Source organism: Sitophilus oryzae, unplaced genomic scaffold, assembly GCF_002938485.1.
Source record: "Sitophilus oryzae breed Bouriz unplaced genomic scaffold, Soryzae_2.0 scaffold_1744_pilon_pilon, whole genome shotgun sequence".
NCBI classification, from domain to species: domain Eukaryota; kingdom Metazoa; phylum Arthropoda; class Insecta; order Coleoptera; family Curculionidae; genus Sitophilus; species Sitophilus oryzae.
The window spans coordinates 2,276,642-2,301,499 of record NW_022146440.1 but is presented as its reverse complement, the minus strand read 5'-3'; the positions used below and the strand labels follow the sequence as shown (position 1 = coordinate 2,301,499).

Here is a 24,858-nt window from a genome sequence, read left to right as displayed (position 1 = left end):
ATAATGAGATTAGAAATGATAAATGGACAATATTTTGCCACTCTGTCCTTCAGTCCTGACCAGGTCCTGACACAGATACATTAATAAGAGTTGGGCCGTATAGTCCTGGTAGCTAAAGGAAGATAACTTATTAAGAAGAAAAATTCTGCTTGTGCCTTTAAAGCAAAATTGAAGAAAAAGTACTGTCAATTTTGGCGCCAATTTTAGGTCATACTTGTTCTGTATTATAATATGATTATAATTATTTTTATGTATATTTGATTCAATATAAAGATTTATAAGATATTTATATTTTTTAGAAATCTAATATAATATGGCGGAATCAGGTAAGTCTATAGTTTTGTGGCGATATAACGATTTCTAGTGATAATTTATATTGAAGTTGATGACTCTGAAAGAAGACCGAAAAGACAAAAACGAGAAACATCTTACAAAGCTAAGGCATTCGAAAAGTTTAAGCAATTAAAAAGTGGATTGCGAAATAAGTATGAGGTTGAAGAAATTGAAAATGTTTATGAAACAGTTGAGGAAAGAGACTATGTCAAAACTGTTATGGATCGACAAGATGATGACTGGATAGTTGATGATGGTATGTTTTAATAAAAAGAAAACCGATGGTGATTATATAAGCGTTCTTTATATAGATGGAAGTGGATATGTAGAAGATGGTAGAGAAATATTCGATGATGATTTAGATTATGAATCTATCTCTCAAGCAACTTCACATAAAAAAGGGGTTAAAAGGAAGAAAAAAGCTATTTCGGATGTATCAAGTAAAGGAAATTTACAATATATGCTATCTAACCTGCCTACAAAAAAGAAGGAGGTAAATGCTGCTGAAGTTTATATTTTTTCATAATTTTATTTTTTATAATTTTAGGAAGTTAAAATTGATGGAGATGATATGTTGTCAGAAATTTTAAATGAAATTGATGAAACACCATCATGTAGTGTTGTAAAGACACAAGAATTTATTCCTAGGAAAAAGTTAACTGAAAATTATATGAAATCTTTTTCATTAAACACAATTAAAAATAAATCAACAGCTGTAACATCCAAAACTAAAACTCTATTGGAAGCATCCAAACCCAAAACTTTATTGGAAACATCCAAGCCCAAAACTTTATTGGAAACATCCAAACCAAAAACTTTATTGGAAACATCCAAAAATAAAGCTTTTATGGAAACTGATATTTCTGACTCAACTGAAGATATGAGTATAGTAAACTCAAATGATACAGATTCAAAAATTGTTGAATTAGGAACACAGGATATAATCCAAGAGGAATCCCAAAATAAAATAGAAGATGATATTGCAATAACTGATTTTTCACAAGATGACTTTGAGGATGACATAGATATATCTCAAATAGAACAAATTGAACTGCAAACAAATCAAATTGCAAAGGCTGCAGAAAAAGTAGAATGCAATAAGAGTGAAGAAAATAATGAGGCCATTTTTGATTTTGAAAATTTTACTGGTGATATAAATGATTTTAATGACACTGCTTCTTCTATGAGTGATAGTAGTTTATCTACGGATAGTAGTTTGTCAGACTTGCCATTAGTTATTGCTGATAAACAGGAGGTAAGTAATGTATATTTATTTTAGTTAAATAAAGACATCACTACTATTATTATTTTAATTTTTATCTCTATTACATTTGTAACTTTAGTTGTTTTATTTTACTATAATTTGTGACTGCTTTATAGAGATACAAATCTCCCTCTTCCATTCCCTCCATCAGTCCTCCTGTCTCTCATAATTCAAACCCTACAACTATTATACAGGGTGGTCCGAACTGTATTCCGGAAACTTCGGCAGCATATTCTGCAGATATAAGTAAAAAAGTTTGTATAAATGTATGCCCTAAAATGCTTAGTTTCAGAGATACAGGGTGTAAAAGTTTCATTTTTATTTCGATTTTTTCTAAATAACTTCTGAAGTAAAGTCAATATTTGGGATGAAAATTGGTGTCTTGGAGTTTTTTGACATGAGAACTTTGATTTTGATGTCAATATAACTCCTTACTAGTAGGGGGCGCCACCTACATGTGTTTTAACTGTTTTGAAACGTAATAACTTTTTGTCTGTACCTGTATAAAACTACCGAGGAAAAAAATATACATCTCTGTGACTTTTCACGCAAAAAACATCTCTTTGTAAAAATCGCTACGAGCAACTGTTCTCAAGATATTTACAATGGAAATAGTCAATACATGTCATTACTGACGAAAAATAAACACGTTGAGTAGATAGTTATTTCAATGAAAATAATAAATTTGGGATTTTTTTTTAATTAATGATAAATTTTTCTGCAAAAAATGATGATAAAACAGTTTCTATTAAACTTTTGGCACAAAAACATTTCAAATTTATGATTTCAATCTAATAACTATTTAGTCAACATGTTTAATTTATGTCAATGATGACAGGTAATTGATAATTTCGATTCCAAATATCTTGAAAACTATTACTCGTAGCGATTTTTACCAAGAGACCTTTTTTACGTAAAAAACGTCGTAAAATGTATATTTTTTTACTCGGTAGTTTTATACAGGTACGGACGAAAAGTTATTACTCTTAAAAATAGTTAAACACATGTAGGTAGCGCCCCCTACAAATAGGAGTCATATTGACATCAAAATCAAATTTCTCATGCCAAAAAACTTCTAGACACTTATTTTCATCAAAATAATGACGTTACTTCAGAAATTATTTGGAAAAAATCGAAATAAAAATTAAACTTCTACACCCTGTATTTCCGAAATTAAGCATTTTAGGATATACATTTATACGAACTTTTTTACTTATTTTTATCTGCAGAATATGCTGTCGAAGTTTCCGGAATACAGTTCGGACCACCCTGTATATCTATAAATTACTTGTTTTAATTTTCTCTGTGTAAAGGTGTGTATTTTTATTTTTTTTTTATAAAAATTTTAGGTTTTTCGTTTCTATTGGTGGGATGCATATGAAGATCCAGAAAACCAAAAAGGATCCGTTTTCTTATTTGGAAAAACATATTGTAGTAAATTAAAACAATATGTTAGTTGTTGTGTAGCGGTAAAAAACATATACCGACAAATTTTTCTTCTACCTCGACCATACGTAAGAATTTATTTTCATTATTTTTTACATCTTTTTTCTACTTATAAGATCCTTTCATAGTGAGGGGATTATTTTCAACACGCGGCGGCGGCTTCGACGGATAGTTCTGTACAATTTAATTGGACGATATTCACAGGGCGCGGGCGGGCGCACAGAGGGGATTTTTTCCAAATTCGTGGCCAAAATTTAAAATTCTGAAATGAGAAATATTCTCATAATTAATATTTGAAATGAAAGGCAACATATCTATCTATAAGCTAAAAAACAATTATTATAAATTTTCACCGTATTCTCTAGTTACGTTGATCCAAAGTTAGCCTTGGCGAGACCTATGTTATGCTGGCTGTCATTACTTAAATTTTCGTTACTAATGACGTTTGGTTTTATTGTGTTTCCAATAATTTTTTGCGAAAAGTGAAACGTGGATTGTGTACCTTCATGTATGTAGAATAATATAATATTTTACTTAGTAGTATTTTAAAAATGCATATATAAACTTGTATTGGTTTTGTTTTCTATTGTTCAAAATGAAAAAAGAAAAAATTAAGCGTTCATTCCGTTAAGCATTTGGTACACTATTAATGCGTATTAAGCTCAATGCTTTTCACTGTCTTATTTATCAATGCTTAATCTTATTAACTGTGTTAAAACTGACTGCTAGTTTTTCCTAATCTGTTCGAAATAACAGATTTTGGGCTCTAAACGTAATGTGAAATCTACTTATATAATAGAATAAACTGTCTCACTAACAGCATCAAATTTTTTTTAAGGGACCGTTAGGTTAAGGGTCTTCTAAGTACCATTTTAAAACTGATTGTCACTGATTACCTGTACGTCACGTCAAATAAATGGCACCTTTAAATTTAATTGTCCTTTAGTTAATGGACACTTAAAAAAATGTCTGTGAAAGTGACTGTAAGTGACGGATATAGGTACATATCAATGCACAGCTTAAACCTCTGGGTCTAGAGACTCAAAATTTTGCACAAAGGTTTCTTATACAAAGTAGGCGAGCAATAAGAAAGAATTTTATAAAACTTGAATTTAAAGGGGTTGTAACCACCCTTTCAATATTGAAATATTTTTTATTTAAGAAACCACTGGTTTCACGACAAAATGCTTGAACACGTATTTTTTATTTTTGTTTTTGACATACGAAGATATTTTTTTCCACAACGATTGTTCCATAGGGGGTGAATACAACCCCCTTTTCATCAAGCTGAAACCAATGGGAGTAAAAAGCTGAATTTTGGCTTACGTATAGATTGTTAGGTGTAGGTAACCTCTAGGTTCAATAAGTAGGGATTTTTCGAAACCCAAATTTTAAGGGATGAACAACTCCTTAAATAATTTTTATTTAAAAAAACTATTGATTTTGGTGAAAAGCGATAGAAAATACGTGTTCAACCATTTTTCTGCAACATTAACCATTTTTTTAAATAAAACATATTTTAGGGGTTGTATCACTCCCTTAAAATTCATATGCAATGAAAATGAAAAACATAAGAACAATTTGTAAAAAATACATGTTTAAAGATGAAAATTCGTGAATATTTTCTTCTAATAATTAATATTACCTCTGTTTCGAACTTTGCAATTTTTTACCACCCTGTATAGCATCAAAATGTATAATAAACATTTTCTTAGTAAATATGACTCACTTTTAATGTAAATACTAGTTTCGAAAAGAAATAGTAAGTTTATGCTACAAAAATCATTTTGGCCACGAATTTGGAAAAAATCCCCTCTGTGGGGCGGCGCGATTTCAAACGGCGTTGGTTTACTGACTCGACACCTGATAGATAAATAAAATCTGGTATATAATAATTATATATATTATTGTTATATACTCGGACGGAGTAGGATACCCATTGAGGAATATTGTAGATATATTCGCGATATATACTGGTATATTCCTGGTATTATAATGAGTATTTACTATGCGGTCGTCGGAGAATCCCCTTATAGAGTATCCATATAAATTCCATCATCATGCAAATTGTAGTTTTTGATAGAATTTATTGGCTATTGTGCAGTCTTCTGTACATTCTTTGACTTATTGGTGGTTTTCTGACAATTTATTCTTAGATGTTTCTTTAATGTTGAATTTAACAACAAATTGTTAAAGTTCGTTGGAGTGCCTTAAATTAACAAAGTAAGTATACTTGAGTATATACCGGGTAGAATGGTATTATTGGTATTTACACAAATTCAATTCCTCTACATTTACACACTGGGTATACAGACCGGACCACCGTAGTAGTAACATAGGCAAAACCGGACGAATTAGCATATACCCCTCCACCGGAAAAAAAGCAGGCGAAAAAATGCGATAAAATAAAAATAGGTAGATATGTGATAAGAATGTTTCAGAATTTGTATTTATTCGTGTTTTAATAGCCAAAACGAATACATAGATTTTTGCGACACTTCTCGTGTAAAATTTATTGTTTAGAGAAAATTGTGAGAAAATTCAAATTGCAAAATGGTATTTCCAAAATAGGTCTTATCGGGATATACAAACAATTTTTCCACAAACTTTTGTAAACAGGCCAATTCCATCTTTACCTACTATATCAAGAGTTATTAATAATTTTGAAACACATGGGTGCGTGTCCCCACAAAAACATAAAAATCCTGATGTGTTGATTAATGAAGAACAGGAGTTAAAGCAAGTGTTCATTTGTGCTACCGCGGATCAAAATCCCACGTTTTCAAGTAATCATATTGCTGAGGTGGTTGCCCTGCCCACAATGCCCGTATTGTTCAAGAATATTTAAACAATACTTTTCCCAACCGTTTAATTAGTATAATAATAATAATGATAATAGTTCTTTATTTAGCAAAAATGCTACTTAACAACAATTTTTTACATATATGTAATTTCACTTAAATATCTAAATTATCAGGACATTATAGTGGATATGGAACTATTTTGTGGCCCGCTAGGTCACCAGATCTTTCTCCCAATGATTTCTTTTTGTGGGGTTATGTAAAATCTAAAGTGTATGGTCATAATAGGGTTAATAATCTGGATGAGCTTCAAGTAAAAATACGAGAGGCTTTCCAAACTATTAACCCTAATATCACAACCAAGCCAATGTCAGACGGGGTTTTTACGACCGCCTAGGCTTCTGTCTAGCTTCAGAAGGTGGTCTTTTTGAACACTTGTTATAACTTTTTTTTATTTAGGGTAATATTTTAGTTGTTTTTTGGGTTTAGAGAATTTATTTATTTTTAGTTTTGGCTTGTAAACACGCTCAACTAATAAATATTTAAGTATTTTTATTTTAAATGTTACCTTAAGTGAAGGTGAATACTTAAAATGAAAATAATAAATACTCTGCACTCCTCGCGTCGTATTCCTAGTCTGGCACGACCGACCCGTCCAAGCTCAACTGCAACTGCGTATTGCCTGACCAGCAGACTAGCCGGCAGTGAATCTCGAGTACGAATGCAAATCGGGTAAACGTAAATTCGTACGGCAACTTTCTATGTTACTAGTAGGCTGGTCTTCTCTGTATACCGGGTAGAATATAGAATGAGTGGGAGGGGGGATTAATCACTGCGACCTTACAGATATATTGTGTCCTCTTTCCTTGAGTCATCATACAGCCTATAACTCATCATACATGAGGATTATCCTGTTGTAGAGGAGACAGGCTGTTTCCCATCCTCCTCTGACAACAGATGTTCGTCCTCTAAAGATATAAAGTGGAAGGGTGCCACAGTTGAGGTTTGTCTCTGGCTGAGGTACCCGTGAGGTGAAGGCTGGAGGATCTATCTCCATTTTCTCCACCTCTTTAACTTGATCTCTCCTTAGACCTGATACTGGTGTTGTCCTGAATCTATAATAGAGAATTTATCCTTCTTTCTCTATTACCTCCTTGGATTCGAGGTCAATTCCTATTGCGAGGATATGTTCTTCCTCCCTCGCCAACTCGATGTCGCTACATTGTTGAGTTCTGAGCCTGGATAAAGCTCAGCAGGTGATGTCCTTCCCCTTGCTCCTCGGCAGAAAGACCGTGATGGTCGTCCCTTTTGGGATGTTTTATACCTTTACTGCAATCGGTCTAAACTCTAGACCCCTTAGGTTTATCCTGAGTGTAAGACCTTGGGTATTTAGCCAAAAACCAATATACTTAGTGTTTGTCAGCCCATGTATTTAAATAATAAGTATTCACTTATTCACACTGTATTTTATACCATCGTTTAAACCAAACGACCGACGCGGCGCCCCTTAGAAAGTCTGGTCTTTATGCAGATTAGAATAGAGTTAACGACTAAGTGTGCATGTCAATCTGTCAGATGCTAACAAACATTGCGTCGTGAAGTCGCTTTTAATGAAAGTACACTGTATCGAGTCGATGCCGCGTCGAATTTAAGCCGCTCAGTGTGAACAGGGTCTAATTCTAAGATTTTTTTATGAAGTTGTTGGATGATGAGGGTAATCAAACCAATACTCAAGTTAAATATTTAGATGTTTACGAAGAATTTAAATCTTTAATTTCTAATCCGATGAAAATGCATACATTCAAATCAAATTTTGTCCAAAAGAAATATGCTTTTGATCCTTCAGTACCCCGAGAATCTGATTATTTAGAAGTTTTGTATCCTGTGAGTTCGAGTATGGATTTTGTCTATAATGTTTTTTTACTAATTTTAATATTACCCTTAGGCTAGATATCCTGAAATTGAAATAGAAAAACTTCCAGCATCACCCAAGACTTTTTGGAAGATTTTTGGAGTAAATAACAGTATTTTAGAGCAATTTCTGCTAAAGAAAAAAATTAAGGGTCCCTGCTGGTTAGATGTTCGTAATCCTGAACTAAACAATAACCCACTGAGTTGGTGCAAGTTTGAAGTAAATTGTGTAGTAAAAAATATTGTTAAAGTCGATGAACAGTTAGAAAGACCGCCATTAGTTGTGTCCGCTTTAAACTTTCGTCATTATCGAAATCCTAGAACGCACCAGAATGAGATTTTGATGATATCTTGTATTACTCAAACTAAATATTCTGTGGATAAGCAACAACCTAAGCCACCTTTTAATGAACATTTTTGTGGTAAGTCAAACATTTGGTAATACCGTACGATCAAAAGAAACGGCGCCCAGTTGGCTTGGAGATGAACGTGGTTGACATTAATCGTATAATTTTCATATAAAATGGCAGCAATCTTCATTTCATAGCCAGCTAACACCGGTCTTTTTCGGTCATATACTACAAAACTTTTATCATATTACACCTATTTTTTAATCAGTGATAGGATCAGTATCTCTGTGCATACTGTTTTTGCATGTACAGAGTGGCCCATTAGTGCGAGAAAGTCCAATATCGTCGTTGTCAACGAGATAAAACAAGTTTTATACAGACGTTGCATGATTTATAATGGTGCATATCCTATAAATATTTTGTTGTATACAGGGTGTCTCAAAAAAGATATGATAATGTTTTAAGTTTTTTAAATTGCACTTCCTCCCCCATTTTCTCACAATTGGATTCATCATAAAATGCTGCATATGGTACACTATTTTCATTTCAAGCATTATTGCCACTCTATTTCTTATTTACTAAAATTTTGATTAAAAACACTATATCCGAAAATTGGTTAAAAACTGTAGTGAATGTAGCTTTATTAATCCTTAGCTATATTTTTCTTATGTTACTTTGAATGTGGTAGACAATGGTTCAGTATTAAAACTAAAAGAGTTTCGGACTTCCATTGTTTTTATTTATTTTGATTTGCCAGTGCCATGAGTTGTATATTGGAGAGACGAATATTGAGTTGTATATTGGAAACGTCCTCTAGATGACGAACATAAATAACATACGCAATGAGGTGAAACAATGAAATCGGGCATTGCAGATCATGTATGGTCCAAGTACCACAACATAAAATGGTCGGAAGCCCGGGTTGTCCACAAAGAACCTCAATGGAGTAGCGCAAAGTTAAAGAGGCCGTATTCATTTCTAACAATAGTAAAATCTTTAGCAATCCAGCTATGGAAATTTCAACAATATGGCAGCCACTCATAATACGCTCCAATGCAGGTGTTCTTAGTGTTTAGTTCAACAAATTCACGGGTGAATGCTCGGCTCTAGTATATAAGCTCAGTAGTTTTAGGATTTAGTTTAGTTCACACTTGATAACGGTCAGTAATACTTCTGACCGAAACGTTGTGTAAGCAAAATAAATAAAGACAATGGGAGTCCGAAACTCTTTTAATTTTAATATATTTTTCTTAACACCAAGGATATCGGAATAAATCCGCGAGGAAAATTTACATGATCCTCTACAGTCTACAAGTCTGGCGTCGCGCGTCGCCAAACTCACAATATTTAAAGTGTTATATCTCTATTTTTTTAAATAAAACACCCTGTATATTATTTTTCGTTTAGATGCATAATAGAAATGAACATTTTTTGTGTTTAAAGTGTTCCTAACTTGTTGGCGGTTTTGCAGTAATTCGCTGTATTATATTACATATGGGGTTTTCAACGGTAAAATACATAGCTTTGATAAAAAATTACTGTTATATAAAAAATACTTTTTTTAATTAAATGAAAAACAAAAAATCCAGCGACGACAGTTTTTAGAAGAGCCAATTAGATATCTTTTAGTAAAAAAGGCAACTTTCTAGAGCAAGTCATTACTTAGACAATAGAGACGACACAGATAAACATTAGCATTTTATATATGTAGATTATGGCAGCGATCATCTTTTTCAAGCAACTTAAAACCGTTTTTTATCGAGGACACTGTCATATGTTAGTATGATAGTGTTTTTTCATAACTAATCATACTAAAATATACTAAATTCCTCAAACAAACATTGTTTTGCTATAGATTGTGACAATATAGAGATAATTTTTGGAATGGAAATTTTGTGATAAATTAGCTTAAAAATATATTAGAGTTACCTTGTATAATATGAAAACATGTTTAAATGTTGGTTTAAATGTACCTTATATCGCTGCATATTTTATAAAATAATTAGAATGAAAATTTCAAATAGGAAAGTTAATGTTGAGCACAAATTCAGCGAAAAAAATGCACATTTTCATTTGAAAAATTACAAATTTGGTGTAAAAATATATTTGGATCGCCCTGTATATCTATGGAAATATTTTTATAATGTACGCGTACTATTATACACATACTTTACAAAGAAAATTGCGCAAACGTTTTTAACATAAACTTTAATATAAGCGTTTTCGATAAACTTGGTTAGCCTATAATTTTTTGTTATAGTTTTTACATCTCCAGCCAAACAGCCCCTTCCAATGAACATTTACGAGTGCCTAAAAACTTATAAAGGAACCAAAGTACAAAAAATGGACTCCGAAAAAGCGTTACTCAACTATTTTGTTACTCAGTTCCTTAAAATCGATCCTGATATGATCGTAGGCTTTGATATGCAGGGCTTCCATATAAATGTTTTGGCCAATCGTTTGAAGAACTACAAGATAACGTCTTTTAGTAAATTAAGTAAACTAAAAAGATCGGAAATGGGATGGTTAGATAGAATTTTATTCACTGGACGGTTGGTTTGCGATATAAAAATTTCAGCTAAAGAATTAATTAGACTGAGAACGTACGATCTGGATTCTTTGTGTCAGCATGTTCTCAAAATGCCAGAAAACCAAAGAATCGATTTAGAACCAGATGAAATACCGAAGATGTATGAACAAGCGAACGATATTGTTAAACTGATAACATACACAATGCAAGATACAGCATATATTTTGAAGATTTTATATGATCTGAGTATAGTTCCTTTGGCATTGCAAATTACAAATATTGCTGGAAATATAATGTCAAAGACTTTGTTGGGTGGAAGATCAGAGAGGAACGAATTTTTGTTATTGCACGCTTTTGTAGAAAAAGGATACATTGTTCCAGATAAAGATAATCCTTTTAAGAATGAAACAGATACCGAACAGATACCGAAGTCATCAAGGAAAAAGCCCACTTATTCAGGTATGCACACTATTTAATTTCAATTATAAATTAAAATATTTAAAGGAAAACAAAAAATGTACAGGTTGGCTCGAATTATATTCGGGAATCTTCAGTAGTATATTCTGCAGATTAAAATAAGTAATAAAAATAGTTCATAATTATAAACTTATGTCCTAAAATGCTTAGTTACGGAGATACAGGGTTTAGAAGTTCGATTTTTTCCAAATAAGTTCTGAGCTATTTTCGATATTTGGATGAAAATTGATGTCGAAATTCTAATTCGATGTCAATATGAGTCCTGCTTGCAGGAGGCGCCACCTACATAGTTCTAGCTGTTTTGAAGAGCAATAACTTTTCTTCCGCACCTGTATTACACCACTCGGTGAAAAAATATACATTTCCGAAATTTTTTACGTAAAAAAGGTCTTTGGGTAAAAATCGCTGCGAGTAGTGGTTCTCAAGATATTTTGAATCGAAATAGTCAATACATGTCCCCATAACTGATAAAAATTACACAATGTTGACTAGTAGTGGGAACTATCGAAACATTCGATAGTTGCAATTTATTCGAATAATTCGATAGCTAGTTAGAAAAGATTCGTCGAAAACTATTCGAATAAAATAATCGAATAGATGCGACATCTGCCTTGAAAGTTTGTATTCTAGTAATTCGCCAGCAAAAACCATTCATTTATAAAATTCATTTATTCGTCAGGATCGTTTATAATAAAATATAATCTGGATTTTAGTTGTCGCCCGGCGACGTAGGTTTCCTTCCTAGAAACTTGACAGCGGTTGGTGGCAATGGTTTGATAACCGGCTTCTTTGATTTTTTAGGGAGTCAGATAAGGACACAATATTTTTTTTATTGAGGTGCTATTAATTTACACAGAAAATTCATTATGAAGGCGCTGTTGCCATATATTGGTATTATTTGGTATGAGCCAATTACGGATATTATGTATATTTTGCATTTTATTAATATTCTGTTACACTGCAATAATACTTTTTATTTTAGATGTAGGAAAATAGTTCTTAATGTTTTTAAGCAAAGGCTAGTTTAATAAATAATAATAACAGTACTAATTTTTGTTATACCTATTATAACAACAAAATTTAAAGTCATGAAATATAAACATTTATTTCTTTCTTAAGTAGTGTAATGAGAGCAAAATATAAACAACAAATTAGAAGTCAAAATTATTTGTATTAGATCCTATTTAAAAATAAAAAATAATATGGTCTCTAAATTTTTTGGCGACGTTGGTTTAATAAATAATAATAATTACAGAACTAATTTATCATATTAACAAAAAAATTTAAAATGAAATATAAACATATCTATTTATTTTCTAAGCATGTGTAATGGAAGGAAAATATAAAATCAAAAATCAAAATCATGTTTATTGGTGACAATAATAAATATACACACACGTCAATAATATAAAAATACAAAATTTAGACAATCATTACACATTTGTCACTTAAACATAGATACATTGATAATAAAAGGTAAACCTATATAGAAAATAAAAACTTATAAATTAAACATTGAAATCACTCAGACATACAGTATCAGATAAAAACAATTTAAAATCATAAAAGGCCTTTCCCACTAGGTAATTTTTTATCACTGTTTTGAATACGTTAGCCCGTAGAGTTCTAACCTGAAGTGGTAGCTTGTTATAGAAGGCTGGCGCATAGTGCAGTGTCGCATTAAAAGATCTATTGAGTCTAAGAAAATCTGCACGCAAATCATTCCGAGCCCTCGTGTCATGACAGTGCACTTCCTTGGCCACAACAAATTTTTCACTGGCATGAGCGTATATAATAGAGTCAAAGATATACTGCGAAGGTAAGGTTAGTATCTTTAGACTCTGAAAGTAGGGTTTCGCGTCATCACGATAACCGGCACGGGCAACAATTCTAATAGCTCGTCTTTGGAGCGCAAAAACTCTGGATGCATGAGCCCAGTGCCCCCAAACCAGTAGACCACTGAATGTATGAGTGCATGGTAAGCCATCATACAGACCTCCTTCTCCACCAATTTTGCCAGATTTCGCAAAACAAAAGTTCCTGACGTCAATTTCCTAGCTATGAGGTTTACGTGATCATCAAAGCACAGTTTTGAATCTAAAGTGACCCCCAGGAAATTAGCTTCACCCTGATGATCCCTGCAATCAAGTGGCCTTAAAGAAAAGATTATGTTCTTAGTCTTGTCGCGATTTAGGTTTAGGCGACTTGCCGCAAACCAGTCCCCAATACCATCCAATTGTTCATTCTTCAGGTCTACCAGGGTTGCATAATCCTTAGATCTTAGAAGGAAACTAGTGTCATCAGCATATACAGTCATCTCAGGGTGTTGCACTGCACATTTAACGTCATTAATGTAAATCAGGAATAGTAGAGGACCCATAATGGAGCCCTGGGGAACACCAAACCTCATCACACGTTCCTCCGAGATCCTACCTCTGACATACGTTACCTGTCGTCTTTCTGTCAGGTAACTTCCAATTAATTGACAACCATCTGAGTCAACACCATAGTAGTGCAGTTTCCGGACAAGTATATCATGAGAGACACAATCGAAGGACCTAGAAAGGTCGCAGAAAGTGGCGCTCACAAACTCCTCAAACCCTCGCAGAATGCCCTCGCACAATCTACCCAGAGCCATCACTGTTGATTTCTTCTTTCTAAAACCGAATTGCTCTGAGATGAATATGTTATTCGATTCAAAATAGTCACACAGTTGGTCTGTTAATAATACTTCAAACACCTTAGACAGAACTGGTATCAAAGAGATGGGTCTATAGTTGTCTGGTACATCTGGATTTCCTTTCTTGAATATTGGAACAGTCTTACTGATTTTAAATGAGTCTGGATAAGTGGAACTTTCTATTAATTTGTTGAAGAGTCTTGTTAGGGGGCTAATGAGAACGTTCTTCAGAGATTTAATGAGCACTGGCGTTAAGTTGTATATATCTCTACTATGTTTGCTTTTTAATTTATCAATTGCGGATCTGACATCATTGTGGCTACACTTTTGAAAAGCAAATTTAAGGTTGGGGTCTCTAAATTGGCGTTGAAGATATATATCAAAGGTGAGACTGGCCTTTGGGAGTCCTACGACAAGCTGTTCAGCAATTTCTGCAAAAAAGTTGTTAAAAGTATTAGGATCTAAATTAGTTCTCTCATTGGTATTTTTAAGTTTTCTTTGGGTATTAATTACTTCCCATGCAGCCTTACCCATATTGTCGGCATTTTTAATATAATTTAAGTTAGCGTTTTTTTTTTGCTTCGATTATTGCATTTTTATATTGAAGCCGGTATTCTTTGAATTCTTCATGAAGAAGAGGGCAATTTGATTCCTGGCGCATCTCATCCAAAACCGCCAGCTCATCTCTCATAAAACTAATATCCGTGGTAAACCAGCCTGTATTCTGACTCTTCTGATTCCCCGTTGCTCTAGGTCTTCTTTGTCGTTCGGGAAAAGACATATTGAAATATTTTACTATATGATTTAAAAGCAGGTTAGATTTCTCATTTACTGAAATATTGCGACCAACGAACTGCCACTGTTCATTTTCCAACAAGTTATATAAATTAAAAATTCCTGCCTGAGTTATAGGGCGAAATAACATATTTTGTGAATCTAATTTGTGGCTGTCCTTAGTGGGCTCCGTTTGAAGACTTATATCGATCGCACAGTGATCGGAAAGTAGGGGATTAAATACCTTTACTTTAAAATTAGAATTGTAATTTACACAAAAGTTGTCATTAAAATTAACAAAGACATTATCCAAGCAGTGATTTAATCTAGTATTAACAAAAACTGTCTGCTCAAATCCAAAGGAATTCATAACATCAATAAATTTAGTTTTATTGTAATATTCTTTTTCTAAGTGAATATTAAAATATCCGTTTATAATTATCTTTCTATTAAAATCAAAAGTATGCTCAAGAATGCGAGACACTACCTCTAAAAACAAATCAAAGTCTCCAGAAGGAGGTCTGTATAAGGTTATTAAAATAACACCCCAGTCCAAGAGATCCACACCGCACACTTCACAATGTCTCTCCCTTGAAAATCCTTCAAAGCTATTAAGAGTCTTTACCACAACATCCGTACTAGTGAAGATTGCTGCACCTCCATGCCTATGCTTTTGACGACAGAAATGGGCTGCACATTGAAAACCCTGTATTCTCAGCTGCAGGATCTTTTCCTTTAAAAGACAGTGTTCTGTAAAGCAGAGTGCATTATACTTTGTGGGACAGTTGCACAAGAAAGCCTCAATTTCCCCCGTCTTGTTCCTAATTGACCATATATTTATATAGAAAATGTTAAAGCAAAGTTTCTGTAGTGTTATATTCCCATTGTCACATTGACTTAAATTATTTATAAAAAATGACCTGCACTGCTCAAAAAATCCATGTGTTTATCAAAAAGAAATCTCTTTATTCCCACACCAAGGGGCCAGAACTTAACATCATATAGATATACATAAATATGAAATAAGAAATTAATATTATTTATATGAATATTTAAAAATAATATAGTCTCTAAATTCTTTGGCAACGTTGGTTGATAAATAATAATAACAGTACTGTGACGGATCCACGGGAGGTGGGGTGTCTTGGGGGGCACAAGACCACTCACACCTTAGTTCAGAAATTATTTAGGAAAAAAAATAAAAATTAAATTTCTACACGTTGTATCTCTGAAACGAAGCATTTTAGCACAGAATATCTAGCTACGCAACAGAAAAATACTCGAAATTAAAGAGCTAAAATTGCACAAATAAAATACTAGATGGCGCGACAATATCATAATCAGAATATAATTGGAAATTTTCAATTTTCGGTTTTGGATCAACGACACGTCGACGGCCTTGAAGCTCGGCTAAATATGCACAGTTGCCAGATTCAAAAAGACTTTAATTGGCGTCCCATTCTTTTTCTGGTGTATAATAATTTCTTTCTATTCGTCGTTTCTTGTCAGATACACTTATATTAATTATTCGTTTGGCTTTTAAAATAGTTTTAAGTTTAAGTATATTATTAGAAAACATATGTTCACGAAATACATTTTTAATATATGTACACTACTTTATTATGTTAACTAAGAAAATAACTTTAATTACCTTTAAAATTAATATTATACAGGGCGACTGATAGTGATATTTATTAATGCTGAAACGTTAGTAATGAAATATACGTTTAATAATAATGGAAATAATTTATTAAAATGCAGTACAAAAAATGTTAATTGACTAAAAAAATACTATAATAACAAATTTCTTCTGTTTGTCACGTTTTTATATAGACCTAGGTAGATTTTAAAAAGTGACAACAGGTACAATTAATTAATAATATATTAGTTCGGCATAAAAATTGCTGTCCCGGCATCGTACAATAAATTAAAATTCGTAAAATAAATTAAAATTATTATTTTTATAAAGAAACGCAAGTATACCAAATTTTGGCCCAATCGAACTCCAGGAAATGATATCATAATATTGTACTATATTATGGTACCACCCGATATACTTCATAATATTGCAATGTCACCGAAGATCCGTAGTATACCAAATTTAAGCACAATCAAACGCCAGGAAATGGTATCGTAATATGGTACTATGCATCATAGTACTAATATATTAGAATGTCATCGAAGATACGTAGTATACCAAGTTTAAGCCCAATCGAACGCCAGGAAATGGTATCGTAATAGTACGTAGGTACTACATTATGGTACCTCTTGATATGCTTCATGGTGCCATAATATTGCAATGACATCAAAAATACGCAAGTATAATCAAATATGAGCCCAATCGAACGTCAGGAAGTGGTATCATAATATGGTACTATAGAAGGTACCGCTTTATATGCATTATAGTATCGTCATATTACAATGTCACCGAACATACGTAGCATACAAAGTTTAAGCCAAATCAAACGCCAGGAAATGGTATCGTAATATGGTACTACATTATAGTACCTCTTGATATGCTTCATGGTACCATAATATTGCAATGTCATAAAAAATAGGCAAGTATAATCAAATATGAGCCCAATCGAACGTCAGGAAGTGGTATCGTAATATGGTACTATATTAAGTTACCACTTTATATACATCATAGTACCATCATATTACAATGTCACCGAAGATACTTACTATACCAAGTATAAGTCCATCGAACGCCCGGAAATTCAGTTACAATCAAACGTCACAAAGTGATTGTAATTGAGCTCGTAAGATATAACTCCAACTAACATGGCAAGTTAAATACCTAAACCTTTGAAAAAAGAGCTCTGATCTATTTTAATATGTTTAAATGATGTAGCAAATTTGAAGGTAGGCTTTATAAGGAAGTATTACAATATGAATTACACAATGGCAACACTGCATAAAATTCTTTTAAATTTCGTTTGTAGAAAACTGTTTTCTTGTAAATTTATCGCCCTCTATTATGTAGTAGCGAAACTACCGCATCAAAATATCTGATTTGGATACCTATATACCTACCTTTTGATACCTATATACGATTTTATACGTGTAACGAGGCTTCTGTTGCGTAGCTAGATATTCTGTGATTTTAGGATATAAATTTATACGAAATTTTTTACTTATTTTTATCTGCAGGATATGCTGCCGAAGTTTCCCGAATACAATTCGGACCACCCTGTATATAACAACATAGATAAGTAATTAATACTAATAATAATGTATATTGTTTTAGGTGGTCTTGTTTTGGATCCAAAAGTGGGTTTTTACGACAGCCTTGTATTGCTAATGGATTTCAATTCATTATACCCCAGTATTATACAGGAATATAATATTTGTTTTACAACACTGCCTGTATCTAAAAAGGATGAAAATTTGGTCATTCCGGACAGGAATTTACCTCCTGGAGTTCTACCTATAGAAATCAGAAAATTGGTGGAGAGCAGGAGACAAGTGAAGAATCTAATGAAGCCACGTGACTTATCGCCTGACTTAAGAATGCAGTATCACATACGACAGATGGCGTTAAAATTGACAGCCAACAGTATGTATGGATGTTTGGGATTTGCCAATTCTCGGTAATTTTTTTTGGTATTATTATTATTGGGTTTAGTCTTCACAAAAATAAGTAGTAATAGAGGAATTGAAAAATATTGTTTATGCAACATGGTTTTGTAATCTTGCAAATACATTTCACAGGAATATATTATTGGATACATACCGTATGATCGAATAAAAACGGCGTCAGCGATGGCTATGAAATGAAGATCGCTGTCATTTTTTATGTAAAATTATATGGGAAATGTCATCGATCGTCATTTCATAGCCATCGCTGACGCCGTTTTTATTCGATCATACGGTATAGAGAAAAAATTGGAGCTTTGGGCTACGTTTGCTCCTGTTTTCTATCCCCAAGTTAACATCTTGTAACTTGAATGCACACTTGGAAGGAGACGTGTTATCACTCTCGAGCGGGCTATGCCGATATTTCTTTCCTTTTTTATACACTTTTCTGCAATGTTATTTTTTTTTGTATTGGTACCACGGCTAAGGGTATTGCGGCGGGTTACTGTTGGCTACCTCCGCAGCTGTTCTGACTAAGCCCACAATCATGGGTGACTCTGGTTTTAAGCCGCAAATTGGGGCTTTAGGCTCTCGTTTGCTACTTATATTCTTCTATTTTTTGCTCCATCTCCAAGTTGTCATCTTGTAACTTGGTCTTGTTTTGTATCTTGTAACTTCTTATAAGCCAGGAACACGTGTCTGCGGTTGTGCGCGCGAACTGTGTCCATATTTCCTTTCTTTATATATTTTCTTCAATATTATCCCTTCTTTTTCACTTTTTTTATAGATGGGAAACGCCTTTAGGGCCGGAGTGTGGGGATCTCCCTCATGCGAGAGGGCCTACCCACTAAAAACCCATCTGTGCTCTAAGCTGGCCAATCTCGGTACCGCCGAAGGCATTTCATCAAGATTAGAGACTTATCATATTTCTATGTTGGTCTTGTCTGTACCCAGATTTTGTCTTTTTCGTCCTTTGCCTTTTTCTTCATAATGTTCCTTAACATGCCGCAAATCGCTTCGGTATTTTCATTCGATGATGTTAGAAGGTTTCCGACGTTTACTCTAGAAATCTTCGTACCACACACTGTTTCTGCGTTTTCCCGTAAATCTTCGTGCGCGTGACACTCAAATAGTGTGTGGTTAGCCGAGTCTGACACCTCGCAATACCAGCATTTAGGAAAGTCAGCCTTGCGGATCCTGTGCAGATACTCGCCAAATACTCCATGGCCAGTCATGGCTTGCGTGATGTAGTAGTCCGTGTTTGCTTGGTCGCATTTTATCCAATCTTTAATATTGGGTATGAAAGTCTTTGTCCATCCGCTATATGCTTCCCATCGTGTCTGCCATTGCTCTATGTTTCTGGCCTCTTTCCGGAAGGAAGTTCCATTTTTATATATTTGATTTCTTTCCAGGATCAGTAGACTGACTGGAGGTATCTTAGCAAGACACAGTACTGCTACTGTTGGACATGTGCAGTATGCCGATGCAACCCTGAGTGCTAACTTCCTATTTATCCTTTCTAGCATGTTTTCGTAATGCTTGAAGCGCATGGATCTGTCCTAGATCGGCGATGCGTAGAGTATGGTCGAATGAACTACCTAAGCGAGAAGTCTTCTTTTTTCCGCGCGAGGTCCTCCGATATTGGGAGTTATTCTCGTCAGATGCTGGATGATGCCAGTCGTTTTATCCCTGATTTCTGTGACGTGTGAAGTCATTTGCATGCCCGAGTCGAACCAAACCCCCATGTATTTAACCTTCTTTTGAGGTTTTATAACTAAATTTCCAGCTTTATGCTTAGATCTTTTGCCTTGCGTTGTCCAACGAGAATGACCAGCTCAGTTTTTCAGGGGGCCAGTTTGACGACCATGCTTTCCAACTTATTTTTAATCGCTAGCGCAGCCGTCTGAATCTTTTCTTCGAGGATCGTGTAGGTGGATGCAGTTATTAAGAGGGCTAGATCGTCCGCGTAAGCTAAGATCGTGTTGCCCAGGCCTGTATCGGTTCTAAGTATCTGATCGTAAAATATATTCCAGAGGGTGGGTCCGAGGATCGAACCTTGAGGGACTCCACACGTCATTCTGTGTTTCTCGCCGTACTCTGTGATGATGTCTTTTTCATTTAATATACAGGATGTTTACGTATATTTTAGTCAATCTCAGTAAAAATATGTTTTTGGAAAAAGTCTAAATTTTGTGAAAATTATTTACCGACTTAATTTATAAATATAACCGTAGAATTGTTCATCAATCTAGCAACAGAAATATGAATGTTAAGTCTTCAAACTCTCGTTTTTTGGCCGCAATAAGGCGTCCGCATAACTAACCGTGCGTGGGCCTCAGCACCAAAAGCTGCCCCTTCCACTTCATAATAAAATTCTCAGATTTTCTTGTCGTATAAATGTATAAATATAAAAAAATTTCGGGCGAGACCCGTTTCCCAAATGTCTATCGCCGCCACTGTTACTTTTATTAATTATACAGGGTCGCTTTTTTTTATGTATGGAAACGGTCGATTATTAGATAAAATATAGGAGGTCTCGCAAAAAGTTAAATACAAAAGTTATATAGGATTTTTAAATATCCATTAACGAGTAATAAATTTAAGTATACAGGGTCGTTTATAAAGTCGTGGCACATCAAAGTTTTATTTTTTTAAATGGAACCCCCTGTATATTATTGCATATTTCGGTTCTTCCTTCAATTCTAAGCAAAAATCGAAATACACACAATGTACCTCATACCAACCATTTCCGAGTTATTGACTTTTAAAAATTTCACTTAAACAATTTGATTTAATTATTAATTTCGATGTGTTTGGTTTGATTTAATGATGCCATTCTACCTAAACTGTGATACCGTTGTAATGGGTTTTTAAATTCCTATTAGCTACTAGCCTTGTATATGAATATAAACAAGGCTACTAGTAAATTTAAGTATACAGGGTCGGTCATAAAGTTGTTTCACATCAAACTTTTTTTTTAATGAAACCCCCTGTATATTATTGCATATTTCAATTCTTCCTTCAATTTTAAACAATAATCGTAATACACAATGTATATAAATTGAAGAATTGGAATGTTAAACGAAAATTTTGTAATTTCCAGACTTGCTATACCTACTCTCATTTTATACATCTATAAATGCTAACTTGAGAACTAATGTCAAATATTATTAAGTATCACAGTTTCGGCAAAATGGCATCGTTAAATGAAACTCAAAATATCGAAATTAATTAAATCAAATTGTTTAAGTGATATTTTCAAAAGTCAATAACTCGGAAACGGTTGGTATGAGGTACATTGTGTGTATTTCGATTTTTGCTTAGAATTGAAGGAAGAACCGAAATATGCAATAATATACAAGGGGTTCCATTTAAAAAAACGAAACTTTGATATGCCACGACTTTATGACCGACTCTGTATACTTAAATTTACTAGTATTAGCACCCGGTATTGTTATTCTTAAACATATTTTATAATAATTTAAGTTTTCGAAGTTAGTAATGCCAGTCTATATTTATATATTATAGTTAAGTTACTAGATTCAGAATCGACAAAAACTGTTCTTAGTGGCCCTAATTTGAACAAAAAGAATGAACTAATCATATGAAAATAATGCTAATTAAATTCTTATTCTCTTACTATATTATTTTTAGTTTTTATGCCAAAAATTTAGCAGCTTTGGTCACGGAAAAAGGACGAGAAATCCTCACCAACACCAAAGATTTAGTCGAAAATGTCCTTTGAAGTAGTCTATGGCGACACAGACAGTATCATGATAAATACTAACGTCTTGGACTACGATCAAGTGTTCAAAATAGGCATCAAAATCAAACAGGAAGTGAACAAACTCTACAAACAAGTAGAACTCGATATTGACGGCGTGTTCCGATATCTGCTTCTTTTGAAGAAAAAGAAATACGCTGCTGTAACACTAACCAAGACTAAAGATGGTCAATTGAAGGCTGAAAAAAGAATACAAAAGGGTTGATATTGTACGAAGAGATTGGTCAAGATTGGCTTCAGAAGCTGGAAAATTCGTTTTGGAGCATATTCTTAGCGAACAAACACAAGATGACCGTATAACGAATATTCATAATTATTTAACTAAGTTGAAGGAAGAATTACTTGAAAATAAAGTGCCATTACAGTTGTTAGTTATTACAAAACAACTTACGAAAGATCCAAAAATGTATCCAAATAAAGATTCGCTTCCGCATGTTCAAGTTGCATTGAGGTATGTATTTTTTCTCATTTATTTTTACTTTTGTCAATATACAGGGTGACCTCTCGACATCGGATTTCTTATTTGAGAGTTTCACTCTAATCTTTTTTGTATAGCGCAAGTTTTAAAATTATTTTTATAGATATACAGGGTAATTAAAATATATATTCTTACACTAAACTTATAGAATTTTTAAATGGAACTTTTTAATGTTTCTTCTTTAGTGGATTTTTCACCCTTTAAAAAATTTGTTGAAAAATACCATAACATCATAACCTATACTGAGTGTTTTCTAAATTTTTAGATTAAATTTTCTAAAAATTAAAATCTATTTCAAAATTAAACTCACAAATTATTGATGTTTTTTAACTGAAAGTATAGTATCTTCATAACTCACAAATTATTTATTACAGTTGGGGGTTGGAACCTTTGGTGTTACACAGCAAAATAAATCACTAAATCACCACAATACACCAAAACACTTTTACTTTTACACTGGACGCGCGTTTCTCTAACCATGTTAGCATCATCAGCAGATAATTAAAAACTGAAACTAGTTCTTAATCATCTGCTGATGATGCTAACATGGTTAGTGAAACGCGCATCCAGTGTACAAGTAAAAGTGTTTTTTAGTGTATTGTGGTGATTTAGTATTTTATTTTGCTCACAAATTATTGATGTTTTTTAACTAATCATACTAAAATGGCTAATTTACTGGAAATATACAAGGTGCGACAAAACTACATAATTATAATGTTTTTCTCTATACTCTAAATACTTTAAGTATACACAAAATCGATGTTTTTTAAATATTTTGATTTTTTTAAAAATATAATGCATGATTTATTTTTGACTTTTTTATGACTTTCACTAGGCCGTTTATCATTAAAAGTAACATATATCTAACATACTGAATATCAGACAAAAATTTAGAAAAAAAATTAAAGCCGTGTTGCCGTTAATAATAAAAGCCGTTAAAATTTCACAAAAAAAATTCACTTCGCGAATTAAATAGAATTTATTGTATGTTGATACTGCTGAAAAGAATCATTACAGAATATAAAATTAGCGAATGGACGTTAATTTGGAATATAATAATTATTTATCAATACAAGTTGTATAAACAGCTGCATTCATTTATGTCATAAATTAAAATAATGGAGAAAAATGCAACATCAAGTTTTGACTCAACCTTTTACATCGTGCAATATAGTGTATTTTAGTATATATATGTATATAGTGTATTTTAGCTTTATTTTTCTGCTCATATAAAGCTGCCTTTAAATTGAAAATCACAAATTATTCATGCTTTTTAAGGTATAATAAGGAACATGGCGGTCACTACAGAGCAGGCGACACCGTAAGCTACGTTATATGCGACGACGGATCAACTAAATCAGCCACGCAAAGAGCATATCATCCGGAGGAATTAAAAAACATCGAAAACCTGAAAATCGACACAAACTATTACTTATGCCAGCAACTAAAATATGTCTACCGGAATATGCTAAAATATGTGGGGTTTCTATTTAAAAAAAATCAAGATGGCGTCGTATCTGTCAAAATTGACGTTTTAAAAAATTTTGGTGTAGAGAATCGGCATCCGCGCGAAAAATTACATTAGAAAATCTTTCTACTATCTTTAAATACCAAACAGGAAAATTATAAATCGAGTGAGACACTTAAAATGATGTCCCTGTACTTGTATTACATTAGTTTGGAAAAATAACTATTTCCACCGTTTTTACGTAAAAAAAAATCTTTAAAATACATGTCACCATTGACAAAAATTATACCCTATAATATGATACTGACACCGTCATAGAATTTCTTATGTTAAAAAAAACACTCCAAGGTGTCCGGTGGCGTAGAGGTACAGCTCTCGTTTACAAATCTAAAGGTTGTGGGTTCGAATCCTACAACCGGCATTTCATCAGCCGACTATTTTTTATGAAATAAAAATAGTTTGGGTACCTAGGGCGACTCAGCCTTAAATGAGTACAGTACGTCTATCCGTTCTGTAGCTAGGGGACATCTGTAATGGGGGAAACGATGATTCTGATCCCAACCTAACCTAACCTAACGAAACGATGTTTTTCATAAAAATTAGACGATGCATCTCATCAATAAAAATTCGACAAATTTGCTAGTAGCCAATACAATGATTGGGCGGAGCGATTTGCGGTGACATACTCGTCAAGTCAACGTATATATAAAATATATTGCTGTTTATTTAAATGATTTTGTCCGCATTCCTTTCATAGACACAGATCCAGTAGACGTACTTTATTTGGGATTCAGAATCCTGAGGTAATAATAGGCAGTTGAAGCGTAGTGCTAGCCACATTACCTTCCTTGTATACCGAACGACTCTAGCATGGCAAGCTGTACCTTGCTACTCCCAAGGCGTTAAACGCTATATACGGGAGCTATATATTTCTAAACTAACGTCGATATCTGGGTGAAATTTGGTGTTTTTTTAATAATAAT

The 24,858-nt window shown here is 33.3% G+C and overlaps 1 protein-coding gene across 1 annotated transcript; it reads left to right on the top strand.

Annotated features, from left to right (window-relative positions):
• The first annotated feature begins 201 nt into the window (after positions 1-201).
• Positions 202-24,446, top strand: LOC115881905 (DNA polymerase alpha catalytic subunit-like). Its single transcript, XM_030899627.1, is given in 14 exon segments — positions 202-326; positions 383-589; positions 645-826; positions 881-1,588; positions 2,947-3,111; positions 7,543-7,728; positions 7,790-8,177; positions 10,366-11,094; positions 17,817-18,159; positions 21,800-21,877; positions 21,879-22,113; positions 22,115-22,380; positions 23,686-23,860; positions 24,393-24,446. Coding segments are annotated over 14 exon segments (3,729 nt in total). The 5' UTR covers positions 202-313.
• Positions 24,447-24,858: the final 412 nt, after the last annotated feature.